Source organism: Amblyomma maculatum, chromosome 1 (assembly GCF_055883805.1).
Source record: "Amblyomma maculatum isolate TAMU_Amacu chromosome 1, ASM5588380v1, whole genome shotgun sequence".
Classification (NCBI taxonomy): Eukaryota; Metazoa; Arthropoda; class Arachnida; order Ixodida; family Ixodidae; genus Amblyomma; species Amblyomma maculatum.
Window position 1 is genome coordinate 143,574,561 of NC_139344.1, and position 27,401 is coordinate 143,601,961.

Consider the following 27,401-nt stretch of genomic DNA (forward strand, 5'->3'; position numbering starts at 1 on the left):
CGAGGTCAATGCCTACTTGATCAAACGGTGCTGTCGGGGTCTTCACAGGGTGCAGCAAGCCAGACGGAGTTGCAGTTGGACGTTTGTGGCGTTGACATTGCTTGCAACTGGCAACGTATTGTTCAACCGTCGAGCGCATTCTGGGCCAGTAAAATCTTTCTTGAGCACGGTGGAGTGTTCGAACCGATCCCAAATGCCCAGAAGTTGGATCATCATGCATAACACGCAATACGTCCGTGCACAACGTCTTGGGAACTACGAGTAGGTATCGCTGGCCGACAGGCGAATAACTCTTTTTCCATAGGAGGCCATCACGCACACAAAAACGGCTTGTAGGTACGCTGGCTTGGGCAAAGAGAGGCTGCAGACTGGTATCATTTTGCTGTTCCGTTTTGAAAACATTCGTGTCGGGGAACGCTGGCTCGAGGGTCGATATATAATTGTCGAAATCGTCGCTTTCAGGTCCAGTCGTGGCCATTGGCATGCTGAGTGAACTGGGTGCACCATGGCCTGGAAAGGAACCTTCTCAAGAAGTGGAACGGACACGGGGACGAACATGGCAGACAAGGGTGGAACTACTGTGTCTTCGGTAATACTAAAAAACTGTTTCTTCATCACGGCCACTTTCAAAAAGTGTCGGCAGATGCGAGCCATCAAAATGAACCTCTTGACTTCGGCAGTCCACGGTAGCGCCACAAAACTTCAAGAAGTACATTCCTAAAATGATGTCATGCGTAGAGTGGGGTAAGACTACGAATTCGGCTTGAAAAATTGCACCACCCACAGACACTTGCGCACTACACACACCCAGTGGCCGCAACGCCTCTCCACTCACACCACAAAACGTTGAAGCACGGTCATATTCAAACATCAGTTTGCGTCCCAACAAGCGCCTAAACTGATTACTCATCACAGACACAGTCGCACCCGTATCCACCAAAGCTAATGTATACACACCATCAATAAACACACGAATTTTGTTTTTGAGCATTGCAGTTGGTGGGATGTTGGCACACAGCACATTTCCAGCGGCCTCACCCCCATTGGTCGCGCTGGTTAGTTTTCCTGCTGAGGCGACATGGAGCGCCGTCGTGGTGATGGAGAACGACGCGCACGGAAGGCGGGTGGTGGAGTAACACTTCTATCAGATGCAGGGGAGTGGTCGCGGATATTCTGGTTATGGATGTTGCGGTAATACCCACGCTGAGTATTTGATTGTTGAAAAACGGGATTGTATTGCCGATTGTTGGGTACTGTTGGAAGCGCCGGACGGTTATAGCGAGGTGGGAACCTACTGCGGCAGTATCTGGCGATGTGACCTTCGACGCCGCAGCGGTAGCATATCGGCGGGGAAGGTAGAAAATGCTGTTGCGATCGTTGCGATCAAATATCATTGTTAACCATAAAAAAAAGGAACAAGAAAAAAAAAAACTCGGCGTGGTCGAGTGATTAGCGTGGAGAGCTAGCGATTGAATAGATGCATAGGTACCGATTTCGAAGCGCGTTAAGTGCTCTTTTTTTTACCTTTTTTTATGTACCTGACTTGCTTCGTTACTTTTTACCTTTTAATTTTTATCCCAGGCCTTTTTGTCTCCGGGCGAACAGTGCCGCCAGTGCGGAGCGTGCCAGTATGCCGCGTCTCAGTGCGCCCAGTTTCCAGCTTCATACTGAGACCATAATCAGGTATGGCGCTGGGGCGCTGGGACCAAGTGGCACTGGCTTTTGCAATAGGGTCTATAGCACTGACATGGCACTTTGAGTTCTTCGACCACTCTGATCGATGCTCAGTGGCGTGTTTAGGCCGAGAGGTAAACAACCTCTCGCTGTAAAAAAAAAATAAAACAAATCTTGGGAGACGCTTAGGCACTGCCTAAGAGTTGAAACCATAGTGTGCTTGTTTTTCCGACAAGCCACAGTAGAAGTCTCACTCCTCGGTGGGCACCTACACTTAAAATAAACGGTATGTAATTTAAAGTGCGTGTACTGTCTGTTCCCTCGCAATGTGCGCTCCAAACTTTGCCAAGCCTACTGAAGAGAACAAATCCCCAGCCAATTCACTATGACATTATATACCTACACCACTTGGCTGTTGCTGAAGGCTACGCCAAAATTTTACAATGGATTCCGGTTCACTGCGGCATTCTGGCCAACGAGAGAGCAGACGAAGCGCCCGCAAAGGTCTACAGCATCATAACTATAAGCGGATCTTTTTCACAAAATCAGATGCCCCAACTTCCCAAAAGATGTACCCAGGATGAGAAGAACCGTGTCAGGAACTTGCCAAGTCATGATTACCTCTTTCCCAATTCCATTGACCCACGTCTCAAATCAAGACTACCACTCGGGCTTCCGCGTCATCTAGAAACAATTTATCATCGTCTCTGTCTTAATGTTGCCTTTGCGAACAGTCTACGATACCGTTTCAAGCAAGCAGACAGTCCGTATTGTGACACTGTGTCTGAATATAGACTTTACTCCGTATTCTCTTCGAATGTCCAGTTTACTCCAACGAACGTGCGCATTATGAACAATACATGCACTCTGTCACTCAAATGCCACTCACAGTGGACTCTATATTAGGTCCTTTAGGCTGCTACAGACAGCAGCGCCGTGCAATGACATTCTTATTTGCCTATTCAGAAGCTATTAGTGTTCACTAACGAAATTACTCACTCAATTGATCCCCCCGCTGTACAAGCACAGTACTGGATCTCCGCCTTATCCAAAAAGCCATTCATCCATGTTCAATGACCACACTCTTTTCTAACCCTTCTTCAATCTTTATTCCCCAATACACCACCCCCTCCCCCTCCCAAGCAGAGCAGCATGACAGCGAATATTCATGCCGGCTAACTCTCTGTTTTTAAAGAGCTCTCTCTCTCCCTTTTCTTCCTATCGTAAGCGAGCCTCTGCCTTGGCAAGCAGATCGATGCTAAAAATGTAAAGCAAAATTATATGACACCACCTTCAATGCTGCACAAAGACCCAGTTGAGCCACAAATTTCGCAAGAAATCAGGTGCACATTTTTTCCGTCACGTTTGTCTTAGTTATGGGTTACGGCGATGGCGACGCCTGCAAGTAAAATCGTGTGCTCTGAAGCGAGCGATCGCGTGCCCACGGAGAGCTCAACACCCCACTCATGGGCACCATCGCGGGTACTCACGACAAAGAAAGATGGAGGGAGCGCTTTTCACCCTCGCGCGTCACGTGGGTCATCGGTGCCATCCGAGTCGCATTCGGCGCTAGTCACGCGATGAATGTATCGTGCTGGCCGCAGGCTGTTCTCGAACACCAAGGCCACGTCAGACTGGTGCACTCATTGAAGACATCGGCGGCAGTCAGCCCTCACTGTCTCATCTCGCTGCAGCTCGGCGATGTTTCGGCCATGTGCGGAACCGACACTAGCGGCACCGGCGGCGCTTAGAGGTGACAACGCCGACCCTTGGTACCATGCACTGCAAAGCTTTTCTTGAAGCCTGCTGCGGTGCTCGAGACAACTGTGGTATCCGAGTGTGGAGCGCGCCTGTTATAATGGAAACTGATGTAGTGTGCGCTGCCCCGATGGTGCCACATCGTCCCTACAGGTTCAAGTTGCAGCAGTTACATTCACCGTGGAACCACTCATGTTTCATGCCTGGCTGCTAAGCAGCAAGTGGCTATATGTCCAGCAATGGTCTTGCACCCTTCGCGCGGTGCTGCCCAGCGTCGATCTCAACGGCTCAATAGGCAACGTTATGGTCTTCATCCATCGTTAGAAACGGCGTCGTAATTTTGAACAGATCAGCTATGTCGCTATACTCCGTCACTGCAAGATGCTTGCGCCTGACAGCCAGAACAGCGAGCGGGTTCACAGTGGCCGTAGTCGACGCCGGTCACATCGTGGCCGTCGTCTGCACCAGAGCGATCTGCGCTGCCTTCGGGGGGACTGTGGCCGTCTCGTGCTTTTGACTCTAGGCTACACTGCTGCTCTAGCCCAGTCTCTTGCACGAGAGTCTCTCGATGAACTTCGTGCAAAAGGTTACCTTTAAGCCTCTGAAGAAGCGGAGGACTTCGCCGACCTACGCCCGGTTCTCGTCCGGACTGGCGCTCGACCACTCCAGCTCGCTCTGCTGTTGCATGATGGTCCACCGCGCTGGTATCCCTTCCGTGTCATCGCACCACACCTGTTGTACGATCCCGTAATGGCCGGTGCAGTCGACGGCTAACGAGTTGTCTGTGTGGCCTTCGAGCTGGCTGGAGGTGAAGATAAAGCGAGCGCTGGCACTGGCACTCAGAGGACGTTATGTGCGCCCCCTGCTTCTTCGCTCAGCCCCAAATTTTGCGAGATCATGTACTTGAAGCTGAAGGCCGCCCTGACAACCAGCTGTTCGAGGACATAAGGATTTTTGGACGCGTCCGTATTTCCACACAGGTGGACCTGGTAATGGTGTCGCATATAATTACAACAAGCTATTGTCCTTTCGGCTCGTCTGCTTTGTGTTTTTTATGTCCTGAACACGTAAATAAAATCTAAGTTCTCGAAATGCTTATCTCGATTTCTGCTTCTAATGGCACCTGCTGTGCGGTCTTCATTCAATGTGCTTCTGATATTTACTGGAATACTGTTTTTCAAAGAAATGCTGGATTTATCCAGAAACATCAGCTTTTCTATATCAAGGGGATGACCCTCATGGTGAAAGTTGTGGGCGATTCCTCTGTCCCAGGTAGACGCAGGACAGACACACACAGCTGACCGTGGAAGAAACATCTTTTATCTCACAGAAGGGGTCCATGCCGATGCGGGAGGTCAGGGTGTCGTCTTCGGGAGCAGCCAGGCAGCGGGAAGCAGGAAAAATCCAAACGCGAAGAGTGGAACCCAAGAGAGCGCGAGACACCGACGCGTCTCGTTTTGCGTCTCGTTTTATGGGGTGCCAGCGGGGACCGACTGGGGACCGGTTTACCCTCGACAGTTGAGGGAAGGGGTTGCCAGGAAGCTGCGCGCATTTCAAATACGATGCGGCGCTCCGCTGGCTTGTACGTGGAGCAGGTCCCCACAAAATGAGCTAACGCAAACACGGTTTGGCGAGCTAGCTATAGCTTTACATGATGGAAACAAAGCGCGAAATGACGTCGGTCACAGATAAGAGAAAACTACACATCTTAACTACGAAGCACGTTGCCTGCTGCACGTGCACGTCTCCACGTTTACTCTGCGTCAGGCGTCTTTCAGCGCTTAATTCACATCCTTATCAACCATCGTGGTGCCTAAAAGGCGAGACGATAAGCTTTCCTAAACTTTGAGGGCTGTGTGGTACTGATAATTTTGCTCTCCAGACATTTTTGAAAAATTGGGTGACGCTCAAGTTCGGCCTTTCGAGTAGAAGCGAAGCGCCTTGAACACCGGCTTTTGATTCCGCGAATACTTTTATATTTTTTGTTTCACTTGGTCCTCGGGAAAGGAAGGCGCAGTATGTCTGACTCCTCAGTGGGCACCAACACTCATCAGATGTACATGTGTCCTCGATTCGAATCCCTATCGCAAACTGCCCTCATACTTCACCAGGAGATAGATGCTAAGCGGAAAGTGAAATGATATGACACCACCGTAAACCAGGTTACTGAACCGGAATTTCTTCGGGTTTGTTTCTACCGTGCCCGAACCGCTTCAAACGGGTCCGAACGGGTGAGAAAAAAAAATTCTTTCTTGAGCGCTTATCTATATCACTGGCAATTGTTTTATCTGGCGTATTTTGTAAGTTGGCAGGGCTCTCTTTCATTATAGACCCTATTTACTATCAGATTTGGCGGGAGAAAGGAAGCTTCTGCTGACAAGGAGCGAAAAAATATTAAAATAATGGAGATAACTTGGCAGAAAAAGTGGGTCGCAGCCATGCTCCAAATCGGTTCGGAGCGGTTCCTCTGATTTGTTCCGGTTCAGCTTCAGATCTAAGATGGCTTTAAAATTCGGGATCGGTTTCGGTTTTCATTTCGGTTTCTGTTCGTTATCCTGTCCTGAACGTTGCATAAAGAACGGTTGCGTCACATTTCTGATATGAAATCACGTGCATATGCCCCGAGCCCTTAGCTATTACTGCAGGCAGCCGTTCGTATGCGGCCATATCAATTTGCTTGTACCGCACAGAAATCTTGTGTCCTTTGTTTACGCTCAGTGTCACCGAAGCGCGTCTTTATATATATATATATATATATATATATATATATATTTTGTGCGGGGTTCTTCGTTTGGAGTCTATGCGGCGCGTGATAACCTTTTCCGGTATGTAAGCGCTGGCGGAATTCTTGATGAGCTCTTAGGTATGTTCTTTCTCCTTTGATTACACAGTCTCTCTAAAACGCACGTGATGGACCGACGTTGTGAATTTGTTGTTTCTGCAAAAGGCCACTTCTGTAGTTGATTGTTAATTGAAGGAAATGATAGGCACAAGCCGAGTACTAACTGAAGGGACACTCACTCTTAGTGACGTGCTTTGCATTGCCTCTTTTCTAGAGCTTTATTGACTTGATGTGTCCTATTGCACATCGGGTTGATTTGATCAATGCTATTTTCCTAATAATTTGTACACAGTTCATGCGCATAGAACCAACGTTACCATAGAACATTGTTTCAGTGTTATAAATACCATGTCGAAAAAAATTGTTAACTGACCTTGTCGGTAGCTTGTTTGGCTTGCAACCCATTAGTCGTGAATTAGAATCTCGCTTGCGATCCCAAATTTTTCTCTAAGTGAAATGTATTCCATAAACGAAATCAATTGCTTTATAAATTTAATCACTTCAGACATGCGCAGCTTTTAATTCGTATTGAATGCCATCTTCTAAACCCTTTCATTCCACGCGTGGCGTGGCGTGAGGCGAGGAGCCCTTTCGCCTTTTGCAGTGGTTGTTTCACTATGGGGCTGAAACATGTAGGTTAACAAAAAGGGTTCTGCTCAAGTTGAGAACAACCCAGAGGGCTATGGAACGGAAAATGGTGGGTGTAGCGTTAAGAGATAGGAAGCGTGCTGAGTATGTCAGAGAAATAACTCAAGTTGTGTGAGATGGACAGAGGTGACATCGGACTAAGGAAAACACCTAAACAGGCTCCTTATGGTATCTCATAAAAGAGACCAAGAAATGAATTTAATCAATGTTTTGAAAAGATGGCAATGCCAAAAAAAAAGGAAAAAAAAAACGAGAGACAAGGACCGAGACGAGACGGCAACGACAGCGTCGAACGTAATTGTCCATTGCTACATTTATTGTCCATTAATCACGCATATATATCTTCTGTGCAAACCGTGGTTATCTTCAACACATGCGCAAGTACGTCAGCTCTTTGTCGCACAAGGTAATAGATGCGGTTCCTGAGCGTCTCCCAAGATTTTGCATGCGACACCTTTGAGCGCACGCTATAGGTTGCCGGCATAAAGATTATTACCGAAAGGGGGAGAGCACTCTTTGGGATTAATACTCTGCTTCACGAGTTGTGTGCTCGACTGTGAAAGGTAAGGCCGGCTTGGACCAATGAGGATGTCGCTGCCTACGCGATAATGTGCGCGTCATTTTGATTGGTCCATTTAAGTCGCCCTCACCTTTAGCAATGCTGCAAACACTTCTGAAGCGGAACACAGAATCACCGCATCCACTTCTATGTTACAGGTAAATAAGCTTTGTGTCAGTGCTTCTTGACAGCGTTCTCCGGAGCGGGGAGTCCGAGACTCGTTTGGGCGCTCGTCAATCGGCTCGTAAGAGCAGGTGGTCTTGGTGCTGATGCCGTCAAACAAACGCGCTGCACCGCTCTCTTCCTTCCAGCGCGCAGCTCTACAAAGGCTGCAGGGACTGTAGCCGCTGCAGGCTGAAATACGCGACCATTTAGTTAGTTTTTTTTTTTTAATAGTCTTTGTGAGGCTGTGGTGTTGCTGCATGTTTTTATGGTTACCGCAAACGGCGCTGAGTCATTTTACCTCGAATAATCATGCACATATTCAGCCGCAACCACGAAAAACTTGTATCATAATTCGATTTCGTTAACTGCTAACGTGTTAACTAATGTAGTGCTTTAATAAATGTTGTTCTCTACATTCAAAGTTTTTTTTTTCTCTTGAATCCTAAAAAGAGCGCTACGAGAACAGTAACTCTAGCATGACAGACGGTAACGTAAGTCGAGGCTTGGAAATGTCATGATTTACGGCGTTATCGCGTTGGGTACGTCCGATTTCATGCTTCAGACGCAGAAAGAATATAAAAAGAGTGGCATTTCAGTTCTCCGGAGAGCCGTAAATTAAAGATCGTCGGTGTTTGCTTGTTTTTCGATCCCGCGCGTCTCTGTGTGCGTGCGTGCGTGCGTGCGTGCGCGCGCCCCTCTCCCAATCGCCATATTCGCGCTTGTGTCTTCTATGTTTCTATGTACATACAATGTCGCGCTCAGTATGAGTTGCAACACGCGTTGAGCGGTCTGAGATGATTCTATGACGCACCCCTTGACAGCAGTCGGTCGGGAATATGGAAGAATTGGCGGTTCCAGGAAACGACCTCGTACCCTTAAAGGAAATAAGCTCGCTAGGTACAGTCGCGGACAGAAGGTTATGGACCATGTGCTGGCGTTCAGCCTTCTGACGCGTTAATTAACAAAGCAAAGCTCATTTTTATTGCATACGCTTGTAGTATTTACTTTTGTCTTTGCACGTGAAAACAGCAAACATATTTATTTCCATTAGACGACGGGATAGAAGCGTGGTCCATTTTAGTCTGCCCGCCACCGTACATTTTCTCCAAACAAGGCCTTCTACCTCATCGAATTCACAAAGGGGATTTTGTTCCAATTGGTACAACCGGACTCTAAAAGTTACCTAGATATTTCCTGCCAAAGGCTCGATTAACTCTTCAGTGCAATTTACTTCAAACTTATTTCAATTTGAAGCTGGCAAATTAAATTAGCTGACCGCGCTTCAGTGCAGTCAACCTTTTTGCGACCAGCCGAAATGGTTTTGGAAACCATATTCATTTGCCTCCTAATAAACTCAGATGACCCAATCCCCAGTCATTCTTGTCAGGTGAACGCTTTCTAGCACGCTGCATTCTTTCTGAACCCAGTCATGATGTATAACAAAAGAAATAGTTTTTGAAGCTTTGTTTCGCTGTTCGGTAGAACACGTTAGCGTGCTCTAGTCATAGAGATTCTTATCACGTGATTTCGCTCGCGCACTGTGGAAACGTTTCTACCGAGGCTTGACGAATATCAAACAACCCAGGTCTTAAAGCCCTTTCGGGAAATCGGCATGACAAGCTCACATAACCTCATCACTAGTGATCCTGGTTAGGTGATTAGTTGGGCTCGAGTAGGTTGGTAGCATTTCGTCGTCCGCAGCGGATGGTTTGTTTTCTCGTAAACACAGCCACGAAGCTAATAGAGTGAATAAAATATTACGATATTTTTATCAAATATGCAATGATGATTATTTTGGTTCTACTGAATGTCCATTTAAGTCAGCGAAGTGACTACGCAAAAGAAATTAATTGTATGCTTTTATGACCTCCTTAACCAAAAATGTGATGCACATGTCATTTAAAATGCCCTAAATAATGTGTTCGAAAACACTTAAGTGCTGCATTTGGTTCTTATAGGTGAGGAAACGGAGGAGGAGGAGAAAACATTTATTTACGATGATATGATTTGGGAAGGGAGGTGCGTTTCGTTGTGGCGCTGAGTGGCAGACCCTATTCCGGGACGCCATTGGCACCCGCCGCTGCTCGAGCTCTCTGAACCAGGGCACGCTGGGCCTCCAGGTCCGAGCTGGACAGGGCCGCCTCCCAGCCCTCTCTAGTTGGCTGTTTTATAACTTTTATATTCGTATTTTGCTGGCAGGCCCACACCATGTTGTATATACTGCCCGGAGAATTTGCACCTACCCGTGTATGTCGGGTCTACGTGTTTTAGTATGGCGGGATTTAGAAAACACCCGGTTTGGAGCCGTCTAAGGTGCCACTCCTCAGATCTGTCGAGACCTTTGGCGGGTCCCGGGGGTGCCCTCCTGCAGAGGCGTAAATAATTTGTAATGTCCGCATAAGTTATGAGAATTGTAATATAATTTGTAATTGTAAATAATTTGTAATGTCTGCATAAGTATGAGAACAATACATACACATTTACGTAAACGGCATTCCGATACCAGAGGTGAGCACACTTCGGGTATTGGGTTTGCAAATTGATAACCGGGGTAACAATGCCACAGCCCTGAAAAAATTAAAGTTCACCTGCGAACAAATTAGTAGGATGATCGGCAGGATATTCGGCAAGCACGGTGGACTTCTTGAAAAAGAAATCGTTCGCCTGGTTCAGGCGTTCGTCGTTAGTCGTGTGGTGTACGTGGCGCCCTACCTCAAGCTGAGGAAGAGCGACCGTGGCACGCTCGACTTCATGATTCGGGCGGCGTTAAAAAAGGCTCTAGGACTCCCGGCCAGAGCGTCTACAGAGCGTCTGCTCCATCTTGGGACCCATAATACAATAGGGGAGCTGATTGAGGCCCACAGAACAAGCCAAATTGCTCGGTGACCAGCAATTTGGCTCGGTGACCAGCTCGGTGACCAGCAGCGGTCACCGACCCAGTCGGTGACCAGCACCGGCAGGCAAGTCCTCCGAGACCTCAATCTAGGGCTCCTCCCCACCACAGAAAACAGAGTGGACATCACGGAAGTGTCGAAAAATACTTTGACGGTTAAGCCGCTACCCAAAAACATGAATTGGGAGTATAATCAGGGAAGGCGTGAAGCCAGGGCAACATTTATACAAAATAACTATGGCAGTAAGACCGGCACATATTACGTGGATGCAGCGGGTCCCACTGAGGAAACGGAACAGTCCGTAAATTTGCTTTTTACTTTATTTGCCTTTCCTTGAGCTGAGACACAATCAACCATTCCAGTTCTACATTTAGAACATGTCGTAAAACAGTATCGCGTTTGTGGTTTGTTTGCTTTTTTTTTTGCCATTTCAACGCTGTCGCTCCCAAAATGTTTACAAAATAGGTGTTCACATACACTGGTCTGAACCGCCAGTAACAACCAAGTGCGTACATGCAATGAACCGTGCGGGTCAGCGCACAGTAGTGCAGGAAACAAAAGTTAGCAGCAACAGCAATTATATACGTGAACGACTTCTCACCCCATACGGTAAAAATACGAAAGTGCTAGAAATACTGCAAGAACGAAGGGAAATGAGTAAACTAGTTGCAGCCTGGATCTCTACCTCGAAGAACAGCAAGTGGAAAAAGTTAGGAAGGAAAGGACTGAGCAATGTGCTTGGCTGCACACATATCTAGAACTCAGACATTGACTGCAATATTTCGGTGTATGGGAGGGAGGGGGGAATGGCAAGCATAGGCACAGCGCAAACACAGCACCACACTGGAGGCATCGGTAGCCCAAAGCCGCGCTCACATGATTTTCTCATTGCGCGAGTAAGCAGCTGGAAAGCCGAATACGGGATCACAGAGCTGAACGCCACTCGGCTCAAAGCGTGAACGGACTGTGGTTTTCTACTCGGCGGTGGCGGTGCCGTTCGGTGCGCTTGTGATTTCCGGGGTAGAGTCGTCACCAGCCTTGACGACAACCTCCAAGAAGCCCTCCACGTCGACCAGCTGCTGCGAGGAAAACTTGGCTGCGATGGACCTCGGTCCGCTCGTGGATGGCGTCAACGCGAAATCCATCCAGGCTTCACTCATCTGCTGCACAGGTCTGGAAAGTAAAGCAAGAGGCCGATATGTTGTCAGAGATGAAAGGACGAGCCCGCCGAGCGCTTAACGGCAGTAGTGCCATTTGTTTTGCTGAGAAAAGGGAAGGAAGAGCACTTTTTGTGTGTTCTTACCGTGTGTGTAAGAGAGAAATTTTAATGCGAAAGCATTATTAGGCTATATCGTTGGGGTCTTGTGTACAGAATGTGTCCGCAGCCATTATGTCGCTCTCATAAGAGGTAGGATCAAACGTATGGTAGTGATCGATAGAGGATGATGTGGTGATACTGCAGAAAAAAAATTACTTCAACAGGATGATTAGGTAATTATTGAGAGCCAAAAACGTAAAAGTAAAATAAATCAGACGTCGAAAAAGCCATACGGCTAATGTCGACGTCCAAGGGGTTTGACGTCACGCCAGCCGGAAGTAGATGTGTTTCTGACTCAATGGGCCATATCAGTAGTGATCAGAAGTGTGTAAATAGTATGAATTAAAAAGAATCTGAGATCACTGCAGAATCTACACTAGAGAAATGTTTAAACCTGAGCGTTGATGTGTTGTCCGGAAGATATATCAGCGAGATTCCGCGAGTGACAGGTACTGCGCATTTCCTTTCTTGTAAACCCGTTATAGAACGCCGGTGAACTTTGATGCGCTCAACAGAACGTTGGCTGTGTTCGAAATAGGGCGCGCGATGTACCGTGTGGAGCAGCAACGCTCACGCTTTCGCATTTCTCCACTGCGGATCCTGCAGTGCTTTCAAAATTTTCATTATCTTGAAAGCAGCAGCGCGAAAAAACAGGGACGTGAAAGGGGACAAGACAGATGCTAACTTGCAACTAAGGTTATTGAAGAAAACATGAAATATATACAGAAGTATATATGTTTGCTTCAAAAACTTTAGTTGCGAGTTCTCGCCTGTCTTGTCCCCTTTCACGTCTCTGTTTTGTCGCGCTGCTACTTTCAAGATGACATCTTAACAACTCACCCCAATCGCCGTCCTTCTGCATAAATTTTTAACTGCTGCGTCTACTGAGTCACCATAGTGACCAATCGCAACAGTGGAAGAAAAAACTATGGGGACGCTTCAATCACCTTAAGTGTGGAATGCAGTGACATCAGAAGCAATGCTGTGCCATAGGTTCCTTTCACTGCAGTCTGATACAGTCGTCGTCGTCACCACTCAAGGCGCCTCCAAGCTTGGCCATGTCACGGCCAAAACACCTGCCAACTTTGCTATGTCACGTGGACTTGTCACGTCGAGCACCTCGCCGAAAAATCGATACTAAGAGCTCATGTCATGTTACTTGGTTACCTGATCGCCGAGCACTGATTGGCTGAGCGGTCGATGATGCCACATGGTCACGTGACCTTTCTTGATCACCCAGAAAATTTTGCTATGGAGAACATGAGGTTTATGGTCTGACAACTCTAAGAATATCCCTTAAATGAATACGGATAACAATAACATAAAAATTAGAAGAGTTCAAAGCTGCTAAAAATATTGAGCGAAAGCAATAGCTGCTGGTGACCGAGTATTCTTCTAATTCTTCTTCTTCTTCCCCAGCCCACGCATAAAGCCCCGCTTTAACCAAGCCGTATGAATGTTCCTTAGTGGCCTAGAAGGGTAACGAAATGCTAAGGTCCTGGCAGGCTGATTCTGACATAACCGTCCCATGTGAAACGAGAGACCCAAGTTGGCAGCTCCTGCCAGCTTGGGGTAGTCTACGGGGGTCGTATAAAGGTCAAAGGTCACCGCCGGGCCACGCTGACGGCTCAAACTGCGGGCAGTATTGCTTTCGCAATAAAAACTTCAATACAAGCAAGTTGAAGCGGACTAACTCTTTCAGGGCAAGGTAGTAGGGTCGGCTCAGTCCAGGTCCCTCGATGGCGAAGAAGCACCGGGTCAGTCTGACCGGCAGAGGGTTCTGAAAGCTCGCGCTGAACTTCTGTCTCTTTCCCACGACGACGTCGCCGTATGCCTGCACGAGTGGTGGGAGCACGCGCAGAAAGGGCAACCGTCATCTCCGGTGAACGAGCAAGGGTACGAAGAAGGGTGGCATTAATATTGCGACCGCTCATTGTGACTTGCCGCTTTTCTTATTTTTGCGGATCAATATGTATGGCATTAAATCGTGCACGTTTCATCTTGCCAATCGCTACTGGGGCCATTCAGACTGGAAATATTCACATATTCTGGCTGACCGCTGCCTATTCATGCCATTCCAGCCCGTAGTACGTTCCCGCATTAAGAGCGTGCATCAATTGTCTCTTTGTAATCACAAACCCTAACGCAACTACTGGCGGAAAAGCCAGCCATGCTCATAAGGATGAATTTGGGGGCCAAACGGGAGACGCGCGTTCAACACGAGGCACGAAGATCAGAGGAGTTTACCTTGATCTGAATATCTGGCATGGTGAGCATAAAATCTTCTTGCGTAATGTAGTCATACTTGACTTCTGGAACACTCGCCATCATAGTGACCTTGAACGACGCTTGGTCTGACACATCTCTGTTGTAATCCCTGTATCCTATCTCCAGGGAGAGCATCTCCTCTGCAACGAGATAAAAAAAAAAATGACATTTCGCTGTGCTGCCACCTCCCGCCATTCCGCAGTCACAGCCGAATTCCCGTTCAATCTTGGATTAAAACAATTATGTTTCAAGAACACAAATGACTGTAGATCACAGCGCATAATTTTGATTTGATTTGATTTACTTTTACGAACAAGTAGGCAGAAAGTAGTTGGGGAAAACAGAAGGAAAACGTTGCACAGAAAGCAGATTGTAAAGAATAGAAAGCAGGTTGAGGGTAATGAGAGTACATGGTATATTAATAGTTCTAGCGCAGACGAGGGGAAATATATTCTCTCTTTCCCGCATCAGTGTGAGCAGGACTTAAAATTTAGCTGATGGGGCTGTTCATTAGAAGAACTGCGAACGCTCGTTTTGCCTCCCACGTAATTAAGTACTCCGATGAATTTGAGGCTTTTACTCAGTCTTTGAATCTGCTCACAGCTTCCAGAAGTCATGCAACAACATAAAAAAAACACACACAAATTGCCATTTTTTATATCTGCGTTTGAGTTTTTTCTTCTTATTAAAAAAGAAACCTGGTGGGTTGCAAGATAATAACATTATGCTAATTAACTGCATGCTGAGGTATCCCTCCTCATGCCATTTCGTTTCTCAAGGATTGCGTAGACATCCCGCATATATATCGCAGGTGTCATGGTTGAATGTAACAAAGATTTTAAATAAAGATGCAGTGCTCTACCATAGCGAAACCAAATGAGAACTGTTGAGGGTCGCGTTACCTAGTGTGTAGTATTTTCTTCCTCGTAATTTATTTCATGAGTAAAAACTAACTGGTTAATCTTTAATAAATGGCTTGAAGAAATAAAAAGACATTTCAGGTAGATAATAATTAAAAGGCTAGCATATTAGCCTTTACTAATAATATTCTTCATAGTACGAAATTAATACTGCAGACTATGTCACGTAACTCTCAACAACACTCAGTTGGTTGCCCTAGGCTAGAACACTTCGCCTTTTTTTAAAAGCTTGGTTTCATTTAGCTGGGACACCCGGTATAGGACACGCAGCTCCTAAAATTCTACCATAAGCAAGAGTTCTGTGCGTGGAGACCTAATAAACGGTCTCGTGGCCTTCACAGTCGAAAATGCGGTTTTTCGAAACAGCACTGCGCGGCCGCAAAATGACATTTTCTAGAAGTGTATTTGCGATAACGCCTTAGGTGATCTCATTTCGTGCTTACTGCAGTTCTGGCGCAATTCTTACCTCAATATCGACCTGCAGGCACGGGTTTAAAACCTGCACTTGAAACAAGAGAGTACATTCTTATACGCAGATCGTGATATTTGGTTATGCTTAAAAGCTTGCCTGAACTGTATAGCAACAGTCACCCCGAATAGACTCACTTGGGGTCGTTGAACGCTTTCTAGCAGTAGTTGTACAAATTTGTCCTTTTTTGTTTAAACAGATGCCTCACAGTGGCGCAAGCAACTTCAATTCAAAAATAACACCTTCTAGGAACATTTACATGGAGACGTGAGCCAAATATTTATTTGTTAATGAATGTGGAACTATACGTTCGGCACGCTACGAATTCCCAACGTTGAGTATTGACGAGTCAAGCAAAATGATAATGGCAGTTGGTCACAGGTATGCCGTCTTGTTGTCATGGGTACACGTCGCTGTTATGCCTAATGTTGCGACCCAAGCAATCCTCGCTACTCAACGTACCCAGAAATTCTGAATTAATTCTTGGAGGTTTTTTCTACAATTTCCTTTTTTTCACGTATTGCAAGACTGCATCATACTAATAATATAGCTGCAAATATTTTCTTAGTAAATTTGAAGTTTCTTTATCCTATTTATTGTCAAAAACGTACCTCATCGGCAGCCTTGAAAGGCAATTTACCTTTGTTTCCTTACAATTAAAGTGACGTCACAGAAAGCTTAGCTTGAGACACCATTCGACAGGATGCGAACCGAGAAGAACGAATCCAGGTTAGGCTCACTTACCGGCACCTGGCTGCAGGTTGATCGGAAAGTGCTGGTGCTTAAGCGCTCTTCTTGTGGTCCCGGTGTAACTGACCGTCTCTATGCGCAGGATGACCTTGCAATTGTACTTCTTGTTTGGGTTTTTGTTGATGGCTTTAGCACGCACCTGAAAAGCAGAGCCAGAATATGCGACTCTGATCGTTATAATAGGTTCAATGCGTTCCAAATTATTAAAGTGCAAGTTTCTTTATCCCATTTTTCTACGTTTAATTCCTTCTAATCGCAACAGACTAGTTAGAATGGTGTGGCCGGAAGTATAGTGACACACGGACAGAACTATCTCAGTAATCGATTCACATTTAACAACTCTATCTCACTTCTCTTTACTCCCTTCAATTACGGGGTTGTACAAGTTATACTCGCTTTGTGTCACAAAACATACGCAAAACGTACTTTTATCCCAGATCCGACAAGCACGTCCTTGATGGGCATGATGGTAAATTGCACATCGTCCATAGCCGCATTCAGATAGAACCGAGAGTAGGCATGGTTGTTTTCTCTTAGCGCTTTGAGAACAATGTCCCTTTCCTCTTGGGAGCCTGCGTGGCAAAAAAAAAAAAAAAAGACACCAGTTAACGAGCTTCAAGTAAAAGCCATTAATTATTCTCAAAGCGAAAGTCTATTTGCTGCAAGCAGGAACTAGACACCTCGTTTACCTTCTGTGCGTGATCATGGGAGCCATTATTAATTTAGAGTTGTTATGGGAGTTGCTATTTTTGAGTAATGTTAGCTGGGAGCTCAAAGATTCATCAGCAATAGTTTGCCGAGGTTTACCGGCTGTCGGAAATAATATTTAAGCGTGCCGTCTTTGCAACCGCGTTTGTTTTAGTGGTTTATCGAAGCCCTCTCGTAAGTTTTAAATCTGTCTAGGGCAAAGCGAAGTCCTGTCTTTAGTTTTTCTAGACCATTTGGTATTTAGGGATACCGTAAGAACCCCATTATACCGCTGAGAAACATCGTCTGGGTACCTTTGTCAAGGATGGTACATACTGAAAGCGTTGCTTCTATTATTAATATATTTTCATTTCATCGGGAATCTACCGAACTTTGTCACTTTGCCAGCAGCCTCACTATAGTCAAACTCATCCCAGTACTAGTTATGAGGATGTTTTCGGGCCGGCTATTTCCATAGTATTTAAACCTAGCAACCTTCTTATCCCATTCATTACTGCCTTCGATGCCACCGGGAGGCAAGTCTATACGCCAATTTTGGATTTATTGCGTGGAATAGGGAAAACTACAATCGAGAAACACAAAATTTACGCGAATGTTCGTCGTACCCAGCCATAGGCGGACTTGAGCGGCGGCGGCACGCGCGTAGTACACCTGCGCAACGGGGGTGTTTCCAGTCTCTCGCTGCTCTACGATAGTGGTGCTGCCACCCTGCCCGTCTTCCGCGATCGAAATGGCTGCTAGAATGCAAAGCGCGTTGACGCTTTTGGTCTGAGATCGCCTTTTTGGTGCGCTACAGACTGGCTTTGCGTGTGTAAGGACGTTAACTAACTCCATCTGCTGCCCCGAGGAGAAACGCATGCCTCAAAAGAAAAAGACTGGTGACAGTGAATGCGCCGCTGAAGGTACACCAAAAGTGCGACAAGAGTAGATATTTCACACTAAAGTTAACAACAGCACATACAGTGGTCCAATGACCATCCTGACTCTCCGACAGGCACGGGGAGCCACCGAGAACAAGGGGCACGTGCGGAAGTAAGCAGAAAAGCGTTCATAAGTGATATGACGCCGCCGCTATGGCATGTTTAAAGATAGTGCACGCAGGATCAGCTCGTACTCCCCCTCGCTCAACCGCTAATTGAAATTGGCTGGCAAAGCGCATTGCACCGCATGGAGACAAGAAAAACTGCGAAAACAGAAAACAACGCGCTGGCTCGTGAACAACAAGAAGGCTCGTGAGTTTTGCGCTTCTGCAGCCTTGCCATCACACTTCTGATGATAAAAGGGCGTGCTTTCTTCTCATACTATATAGTAAACAAGGCGCCTGCAGAAAAAGCAGCTTTTGTGCGATCTCACGGAGCTCACCGTTAAGCTTACGCTCAGTACGCCGCCCTTTTAATTTGCGACGCACAAAAATTATCACCGGAGGGGTTAGATTTTGAAAAAGCGTTTAAACACAAGTCATTAAACCGTTTTAACTGAGAACATATACTGTTTTCCAGATCATAATGTGATCAACTTGACATAAATATATAAAGTGAGGACTACATGCAGTTATTTGAGGATTTCACTGACTCCATGAACTTAGTATATTTCCAGGGCAAAAAGAATTCGTTTAGTGAAATCATGGCGAGCAGTGGCATAGACAGAATTATTTTTCGGATCGTAAAAGCAGGCGAGAAAAAGGACGAAAAGACGCGGTGGATGCACCACTAAGAAAATTCCGGGTAGGGGGGGGGGGGGGGGGTTGTTTTGACACTGAAACACATCCCTAGCTACGCCCTTGCGGGCGAGTCATATTATCCAAGTCACATCGTAAAGGGCCCCGCCGGGGTGGCGCAGTGGTTACGGCGCTCGACTACTGTTCCCAAGGATGCGGGATCGAATCCCGGCCTCGGCGGCCGCTTTTCGATGGAGGCGAAAAGCAAGGCACCCGTGTGCTGTGCGATGTCAGTGCACGTTAAAGAACCCCAGGTGGTCGAAATTTCCGGAGTCCTCCACTACGGCGTCTCTCATAGCCTGAGTCGCTTTGGGACGTTAAACCCCACAAACCAACCAACCAACATCGTAAAGTTACCCGGAGCTTAACTCCGCTTAGACCGATTAAGACGTGCGAAAGCATCATTGGCATGGCTTCGCTTGGCGGTTAAGAATCGAAAGACAGGCACGCCTCTAGTTGATTTCATTTCTGTGGAAAAGAAGGACGCAGTATCTGTCTCAATCCTCGGCAGAAACCTACTCTAAAAATAACAGCGTGCAATAGGAGGTACATATGTCATCGGTTCGAATCCCCTCGTAAAAAAGCCTCCAAACCTACAAGCAGATGAATGCTAAGTGTTAAGCTAAATGATATGAAAGCACCCTGAACGCTGCACTGACGAGGGTTGCGTCACTATTTCGATAGGAAATTATGTGAAATATTTGTTGCCACCTCCTGCTCACGCTAATCAGAAGGCAAGTATAGCTTTCACCCTAAACATTTACATGCCAGATTATTTATCTAGCATATATTACTTCTGAGGCATTCATCGTTGATATTACTGGCTTAAAGGGGGTGTCGATGCAGCACACCCTTCGAAACAATCCGCACATATGCGGCTAAACTGGAAGCGAAGGCTCGCTCCCATTGAGTCTGTATTCCTCTTAATCTTCTTTAAAGAGCTTGTTCATTCCGGCATGAGCCAGCCTTCGCGTTCAACTTACATGTAGCGAGGGATCAGCATACGAAATAAATCAAATTACTTCCCCATTTAAGGTTTCGCAGGCCGTACAAAAGCGTGCACCACTGCTGCTCAAGTGCAGCCCTGACAAAGCAAACAAATAATTTGTTTATAACAATGCGTATCGCACTGCCTTGCCTATATTTCTAAAAAAAATATTAAGCGGAAAGACTTACTATGCTATGTTGTGTCGTCAGAAACTGAGGCCAAAAACTGAAGACAAAATGTGTCCGCAAACGAAAAAGAAAACATGCTCATTGATGAGACGATTAGCGACAAGAAAATTAGGGATGATGGCATTAAATAGGAAATAGGTGATAATGAAATTGGTGATACGAATATTAGTGATCATGAAATTAAATAGAAAATGGGCGATAAGAAAGTTATGGATATAAAAAATAATTATACGAAAATTATCGCTCAACGAAATCAGTGAAAAAGAAATTAGTGATAAGAAAAGAAATTATAGAAATTGGTGGTAAGAATGCTTTCGCATTTCTCTATTGCGGGTTACCGTAGTAATTTCAAAGTTTTTTTTATTGTCTTTGTACATCGGCTGCCAGCTTAGAAATCACATAAGGTATAGTTTTCCAAAGGTTGAGATAAAGATAAATTGAGTGATTATAGGCCTGCTCTGCGAACGTCTCAATCTTGTAAATTCCTGAGTACATATTTTACCAGACACAATTGAATTTCTTGAGTCCAACAAATTATTTAATTTTCGCCTCAGTTTCAGACAATGACATAGTACTCTAATCTAGCAAACCTTACGTATGACATCGCTCAAAGCAGCCGTTGTGGATATCAGGATGACGTCGTATCTAAAGACCTATCTGAAACATATTCTGCACAGCACTTCACTTTATATTCCGGCGAAAGGAATCCGTAATATTATATAATCAGAGTCTTGTTTATAGCATCGCCATTTTTCTTCTTCAGCTGACTTAGTTCATACCCGTCAATGGCGTCAAGTCCACCGCAATCAAAGCAACGTCAGGTGTCCCCTAATAGTTTTGTTATGGGACCATCCTTGGTTTTGGATTAGTTGATTTCACATGCGACATCATCCATAAGATTCATATTCACGCCAATGACCTCGTCTTCTATTACCCAATGACAGCTTCCAGTATCACAATCGCGTTTCTGACTCATTTTCAAGTTTCAGTGCCTGATGCGTTAAGCGGCGGATAAGGCAAATTCTTGTCCACTTTTGGCAACGGATCATCTCCTCCAATCTTCAGTTATTCATTGGACGGATGATTGCAAAACCAAGTTTCCGTGCCAATATCCAGGGGTAAATTTTACGCTTTGCATGAAGTGGTCTGTGGATATTGATTCAATACGCGGCAATGCTGTGAAAAAACTTTAACTGCGCCGCACGTTGTGTACCCCCCCCCCCTCCTTTTCCGAACCTTCCTAAAAACGAAAACAAAAACTTCTTTATGTAGGTAGCTTTCCCAAGCATGCGCCCGTAGTCTCTAGCCCGCAGGCAGTAATCGGATATGAGACAATTGACGCTTTGCTCCGGCAGACAGTTTAACTGGGTTTTCCTGCTTCATGACCATTGTTTCTCCCCTTCTTCCGCACTGTGAATTCAGTTCTATTTTCATAATGCCGTCACATCGATGCTTCGAGATTTTTACGCGGTACTGTAAATTTTATTTTTCGGCTGTCCCTAACCTGTAACCCAATGTCCCCTCTACCATCCTCCTAAAGAAGGTAACATCCGCCAACAGTGCTCCTTCTACTCGCATGCGAGCGTATTCAAATGTAACTCTTTCCTGCGAACTACAAAAGAATTCTGATCACCTTATTCAAGTACCCGCGTTCTTCCCCAGAACAAGTTTAATTCGAAGTGAAGCTCTTATTGTTTATTGAAGACTCTGAGGCAGGTAGTACGCAGATCTTCAACCGAGCTTCTCACACTGTTCACCTATTCGGAATAATGGCGTTCCTCCAAACTTCAGGAACGGCGAAAGAGGGGAAAGAAACCCTGTTCGATGTGCCTGCACCTAGGTTTAAAATTTAGTATCTTTGTTGATGGACGCGCAAAATCGACTACATCTCAGGACACGTACGTTGGCTACAAAAAAAAAAAAAAATTCCAGTCAACGTAGCACATAAGCTTCCGTCGATAGGAACACATGTCGATCGGCGAACTTAGGGAGGACGTTGCCGACTGTGAGATGTAAGGGGAAGGGATATAAGGCAGAACGAGAGAAAGAAGATGGCTAGGCCGTATGAAAGAGCACTGAACAAGAGTTGAGGGGGAGACTCAGTTCTAAAGCCGAGCCAAAGTTTCGACAAGATGACTTGTCTTCGTCTGGGCAGCGCAAGTGAGGGCAAGGGATGAAATAACAGCATCTCAGAAATGAAGGAGGAAATATCTTTCACTTCTACAGTCACCTTTTTGTGTTTTTGAGGTGATAGCTTTATGCGATAGCTATATATCAACAGTCTTATTGATAGCCTTAGGAAAAGGCTGACTCGGCGCTGTTTCTCAAATTCAGAGAATTGTTCAGTTATTCATTCATCACCAAAGCAAGCCACTCAAGCTGAGGGTACGTGTCCTTCGTCGGTGTTTGTCTGAGAAATTTTCGCACAGTTTGAACGAGCGCAAACGAGGCTGTAGTCAGCACGAAATGTTTGGCATCACAATGAATCTCCGGACATGTTTTCACTGCACGTACCTTCCTGGAACTTGTACTCGTGAGTGATGTCTTCCCTTTCCCATCGACCCACGGCCTTCGTGCTCATAAGCTGTCCCACCCTGGAAGCATAGAAGAGATCACACAGTGAAAGTTTCACTGAAGGTAATTAAAAGGCGCTCGAGTGTTTTAAAAAGGAGGGATTTTTGTGGTTTCGGAAACCTACTGATTCGTTATTTTCTTCACCATCTTAAGGGGTTTCCTGGGGCTTTCGTAGAACCAGTAGGTTTGGTCAGCGTTCACTTCAGCGAACACGAAAGTGCAATCATATGGCCTTGCAAGCTCTCCCTCTTTGATAGCCTTCACACTTGCGGGTCCACAGCTGAAAGTACCTGCAACAGTGATACTGGCAGTTTAATGGCCGTAAGCATACCTTGTGCATTGCTTACAAAAATGAACGCGGATGTACTTAAACACTCTAATTTAATCCTATATTTGTTCTACTTTTCAAACGCTCCTAATAAGTAGTTTCTGTTACTGTTGCTTGTACTATGAGCGCTATGTTGCTGTCGTTTCCGTTGCTGCCATGTGGCACCTGTGCGCTCACATAACGTCAAGCGCATGCAGCGGCGCTAACAAAACGAGTTGTAAACAACAAGCTGAAACGTCTTTTAAGTTAAACATTGTTTTTTCGCTTGACACTGTACCACTGAGGTAGCAAGGCTACTTCGGAACAAATCATCGCGAAATGAGCCCACATCATTTGATATGTGCTGTTTCCTTCGCTCGGCATCAATTTGATTGATCACTATATAATTCCGTCGTAATCATCTCAGGTGAGTTGCAGTTTGCAACTGCTAATGATCATAGTGGCCTGGTTATGTTTCTGCGCATGCTTTTAAATATTCAGGATCCGTTTTTTTTTTATGTATGGCCCATTTCAGGTGCTAAAACCAGAAACAATTTACTAAGCGTGCGATTTTCTTGTTTGATAACGTTATTGCCAGCCGCCAGAGCAGTGGCCGAACCTATGAATTCGGTGACAAGAAGTGCTCGCCACAAAGGGTCAGAACTAGGGCTATATATGTGGATCCCCTCAGAGCACACTCATCTGCAAAGAAAGGTATCGAACAAAGAAGAATGATTAACTAACTGCAAAGAATTCTGGCATACACACGTGGCTTTGAACGAAACGAGAGCGTGCAACAGTCTTAAAGTAGAAAACTCAAACTCTGCAAAAAGTACAGGCGGCTCTCTACTTCATATGCTGGTTCGGATGCAATAATGGCGTAACAACTCACTAGAAAAGCGGCTGATTGATAGGTGAATGCAATATAACTCCTATTACATTTCTGATCGAGTAGCGTGCATCATCAAATGAAGCGTACAATAAATACTGAAAAAGCCCTTGTCTTCTTTGAAAGTGAGATGGGAGTAAAAAGTGACTACCTGGAACACTTGTCGCGCCAGTAAGACATATTCTTTTTACTCTCAAATAGTCTCATTGAAAGGAACGGGTACATTATCGAAGTACAGCGCCAAGTTCCCTTTTTTGTTGGCTTGTATGCACAATACATTATCCGGATGGAGAAACTGGCGCAAGCCCAGCATCCTCTTGAAGTGTACTAAATTGACGTATATATTGCACTAGAAGACAGGGAGAGAGCACTGCTCATTATGGCATACGTGTGAAGGAAGCGGCAGTCACAAAAACAAAAAAAAAGCACAGGAAATCCTTCTTTATTTTCCTTTGTCGTATTACTCAAATCGAAATTATTAAGTATTCATTTTCCGGCTGAAAGATCATTGACTAAAATGCAGAAGAAAAAATAACCTCAAGCCGCCGGGGAAATACGAATTTTTTACCGCCCACGCCTAGCAAAAGTGTTCGTTGCTGGATTGTTTTCAGTGACATCTCTGCAGTGAATCGACACTAAACCCGCACAAAAAAGTAGAAACGACCCAACCACGTATATGAGACCATGAAATGCGTTTGAGCAGCATCCTTCCCTGTGGAGCTTTATATCTCAACAATTAGAATAGTAGTCGACCAAGAAAATGCAATGAAACAAATATGGGCCTTGTATGAACTATTTAGGTGGAGGCGCGGAGGCTGTTGCCCCGTACACCAAAAAGAAGCATAATATGTGGCACATTTACGAGGCAGACGGTGAAACGGAAAGTTAGGCCATGAAGGTTAGAAAGTTTCATTTTTCTAGATTTACGCAGTGAAAGCAAAGTGTAGAAAGACTAACTTCTGAAAACCACACAATGAGCTGCAACCTGCGATTAAATATTCCGCATAGAATACAAGCGAATCAGCATATAGCACAGCACTATTCAAGAAAATAAACTGACCATTTCCTCTCCCCACCCCGAGCTCTTCATCTCATCCATTCGACCGCTACTTAAAATTAAACTTAATGCTGTTTATACACCAGCTGGGGGATCACTACCGCCATCGAGATGCAACTTCGTGTCCCCGCCTCCCCCCCCCCCCCCCCATAACACTGCTCCAATTCCGCTGTCACTGTGTCTTTAAATGGCTCTCAGACATTACACGAGGACACAAAATTGTCCTATCTATCTATCTATCTATCTATCTATCTATCTATCTATCTATCTATCTATCTATCTATCTATCTATCTATCTATCTATCTATCTATCTATCTATCTATCTATCTATCTATCTATCTATCTATCTATCTATCTATCTATCTATCTATCTATCTATCTATCTATCTATCTATCTATCTATCTATCTATCTATCTATCTATCTATCTATCTATCTATCTATCTATCTATCTATCTATCTATCTATCTATCTATCTATCTATCTATCTATCTATCTATCTATCTATCTATCTATCTATCTATCTATCTATCTATCTATCTATCTATCTATCTATCTATCTATCTATCTATCTATCTATCTATCTATCTATCTATCTATCTATCTATCTATCTATCTATCTATCTATCTATCTATCTATCTATCTATCTATCTATCTATCTATCTATCTATCTATCTATCTATCTATCTATCTATCTATCTATCTATCTATCTATCTATCTATCTATCTATCTATCTATCTATCTATCTATCTATCTATCTATCTATCTATCTATCTATCTATCTATCTATCTATCTATCTATCTATCTATCTATCTATCTATCTATCTATCTATCTATCTATCTATCTATCTATCTATCTATCTATCGGTCTGTCTGTATGTCTATGTATCTCTTTTTTTGTGTGTCTTTCTGTGTAGGTATTTATGTATCTACAGTCATGGGCAATATGAGCTATTGAGCAATGTGAACTTGTAGAGATCAGTGATCTTGTAAAGAAACTGGCGGATGGGAGTAATCACTAGTTACGGCTCCTTTTCCTCTGCTGCAATGAAGCCCATGTCGGAGCTATTCCCTTTTCGCCTGCTGCTTTTCTTTCCTCTTTTTATTATTCTGGCTTCAAGCACAGCTTAACAAGGTTAATGCTGTCTCTCCTGCTTCCGGGCCCATGTTGGCCTACATTTCTTTGTTCCTCAGATAAATATTTGCGAACGTCACGACCAACACCTTTAGGGTATGTAGACGTTAAATGCATTCAGGGTTGCATTAAAACTTGCTCTGGAACCACGCCAACAACCTACTATTTGCTTGCTGACCGGTTGGCTCATATGCGATGATGACCTTCCTAGTATTACATTTTTACTCGAGAATGTTTCAATTACTGTTATGGTTAACCCGATTGCCGTTCTCAACTCCATCCATGCTGTTCTTCGATTCATCCTCTTTGTCCTTACTCCAGCTGCAGCATCGAAGTTCAATGTACCTCTTCTGCTATAAAAATCTCTACATCTTTCGTACCTTTTTATTTGACTAGATATAGCTCACTTACGAAGTTTGATAAAGTTTTGTACAATTCAGAATATCTTAAGGAATCAGTATTATGCCTAATCGGCTTCATCCAATCTCGGGTCGACCATCATCTGTATGTTGAAAAGCCAAGTTGAGGGCTAAATAAATTATTTGATATTCATCATAAGCAAGGTCATGACTGCCACCACTTTCCTGGAACGGTTGCCGTTGTCGCTGGTCCTGGAGCCTTTCATTATGCCTCAACCACTTTTTTAACTTGACTGCTCTTTTTTCCTGAGTGTATTGCCATACCCCTCTCCATTGCGCATGAACGGCCTTCATAACTCAATTTGAACGAAATAAAAAGTAACAAATGAGTTATAGTAACGAAAGTGTAAAGGATGAACTAAGAGTGTCATATCTATAGCGACAACGATGAAGTGGTTACGAAGACTCAATCTTGGTTGCAGTCCTTTGCCACAGAAAACTGGCCTGCTTTAAATAGTTGAGTTTCTCGCTCGCACAATAGCGGCGTATTTCGGAGTACGAGATGCAGCATTCGTGCTCTTGTGGCTGCACTTCCACATGTGCACAAACACTACCATTGAAATTTCCCTGCTGGTGTGATATTTTTTTCTTTCCGCATCGCAACCCAGTTCTTGCCAGCTCGCCCCGCCTAAGTGGAAGAAATGCGTCTGTAGGCAGTTTTTTTCCCCTTAATTTTTTTTTTTTCGTTCTTAAAGGAGACATGCGGAGAGTATAAAACAAAGGAAGAAAGATATAGAGGTGGAAGAATGGCGGAGAGGGCGTATCGCATAGTGGGATTACCTCCAGACATTTCCTGAGGTGTGGCATCAATAACCTGCCAGCCGTCGTAACCTTCTTTTGCAAGATCTGGTCGCTTCATCCAGACTTCGTTCCACACATGGAAGTTCCTGTGGTGTATGAAGCATGGTGCATATGTAAATTAACTAATGAAAAATTGATGACAACTGTCAGCACTCAAAGAAAGAAAAGGTCGATGAAGTATTTTCGTGGAAAGGAATGACTTCGTTTCTAGTTCACATCGTTACCACACCGTACCATCCATTATACGTGAAACCGACATAGCTCTCTATTTCATGCTTGTAAGCACAGCTTTGTGCAGTGCACGAGGAAGGAGGGAAAAAAACCCTTTGACGTTTTATTACAGGAGGCTG

General features: G+C 44.9%; 1 protein-coding gene across 1 annotated transcript in view; it reads right to left on the reverse strand.

Moving 5' to 3' along the window:
• Window positions 1–10,842: 10,842 nt before the first annotated feature.
• Window positions 10,843–27,401, reverse strand: part of LOC146204213 (annulin-like) — a 42,949-nt gene continuing 26,390 nt past the window's right edge. Inside the window, exons 9-16 of the mRNA XM_084589159.1 lie at window positions 27,031–27,137; window positions 22,565–22,730; window positions 22,381–22,460; window positions 16,692–16,837; window positions 16,260–16,404; window positions 14,106–14,266; window positions 13,553–13,692; window positions 10,843–11,713 (exon numbers count right to left, since the gene is read on the reverse strand). Of these exons, the coding sequence (XP_084445285.1) occupies window positions 11,515–11,713; window positions 13,553–13,692; window positions 14,106–14,266; window positions 16,260–16,404; window positions 16,692–16,837; window positions 22,381–22,460; window positions 22,565–22,730; window positions 27,031–27,137 (1,144 nt within the window). The 3' untranslated portion in view covers window positions 10,843–11,514. The remainder of the gene's footprint in view (window positions 11,714–13,552; window positions 13,693–14,105; window positions 14,267–16,259; window positions 16,405–16,691; window positions 16,838–22,380; window positions 22,461–22,564; window positions 22,731–27,030; window positions 27,138–27,401) is intronic.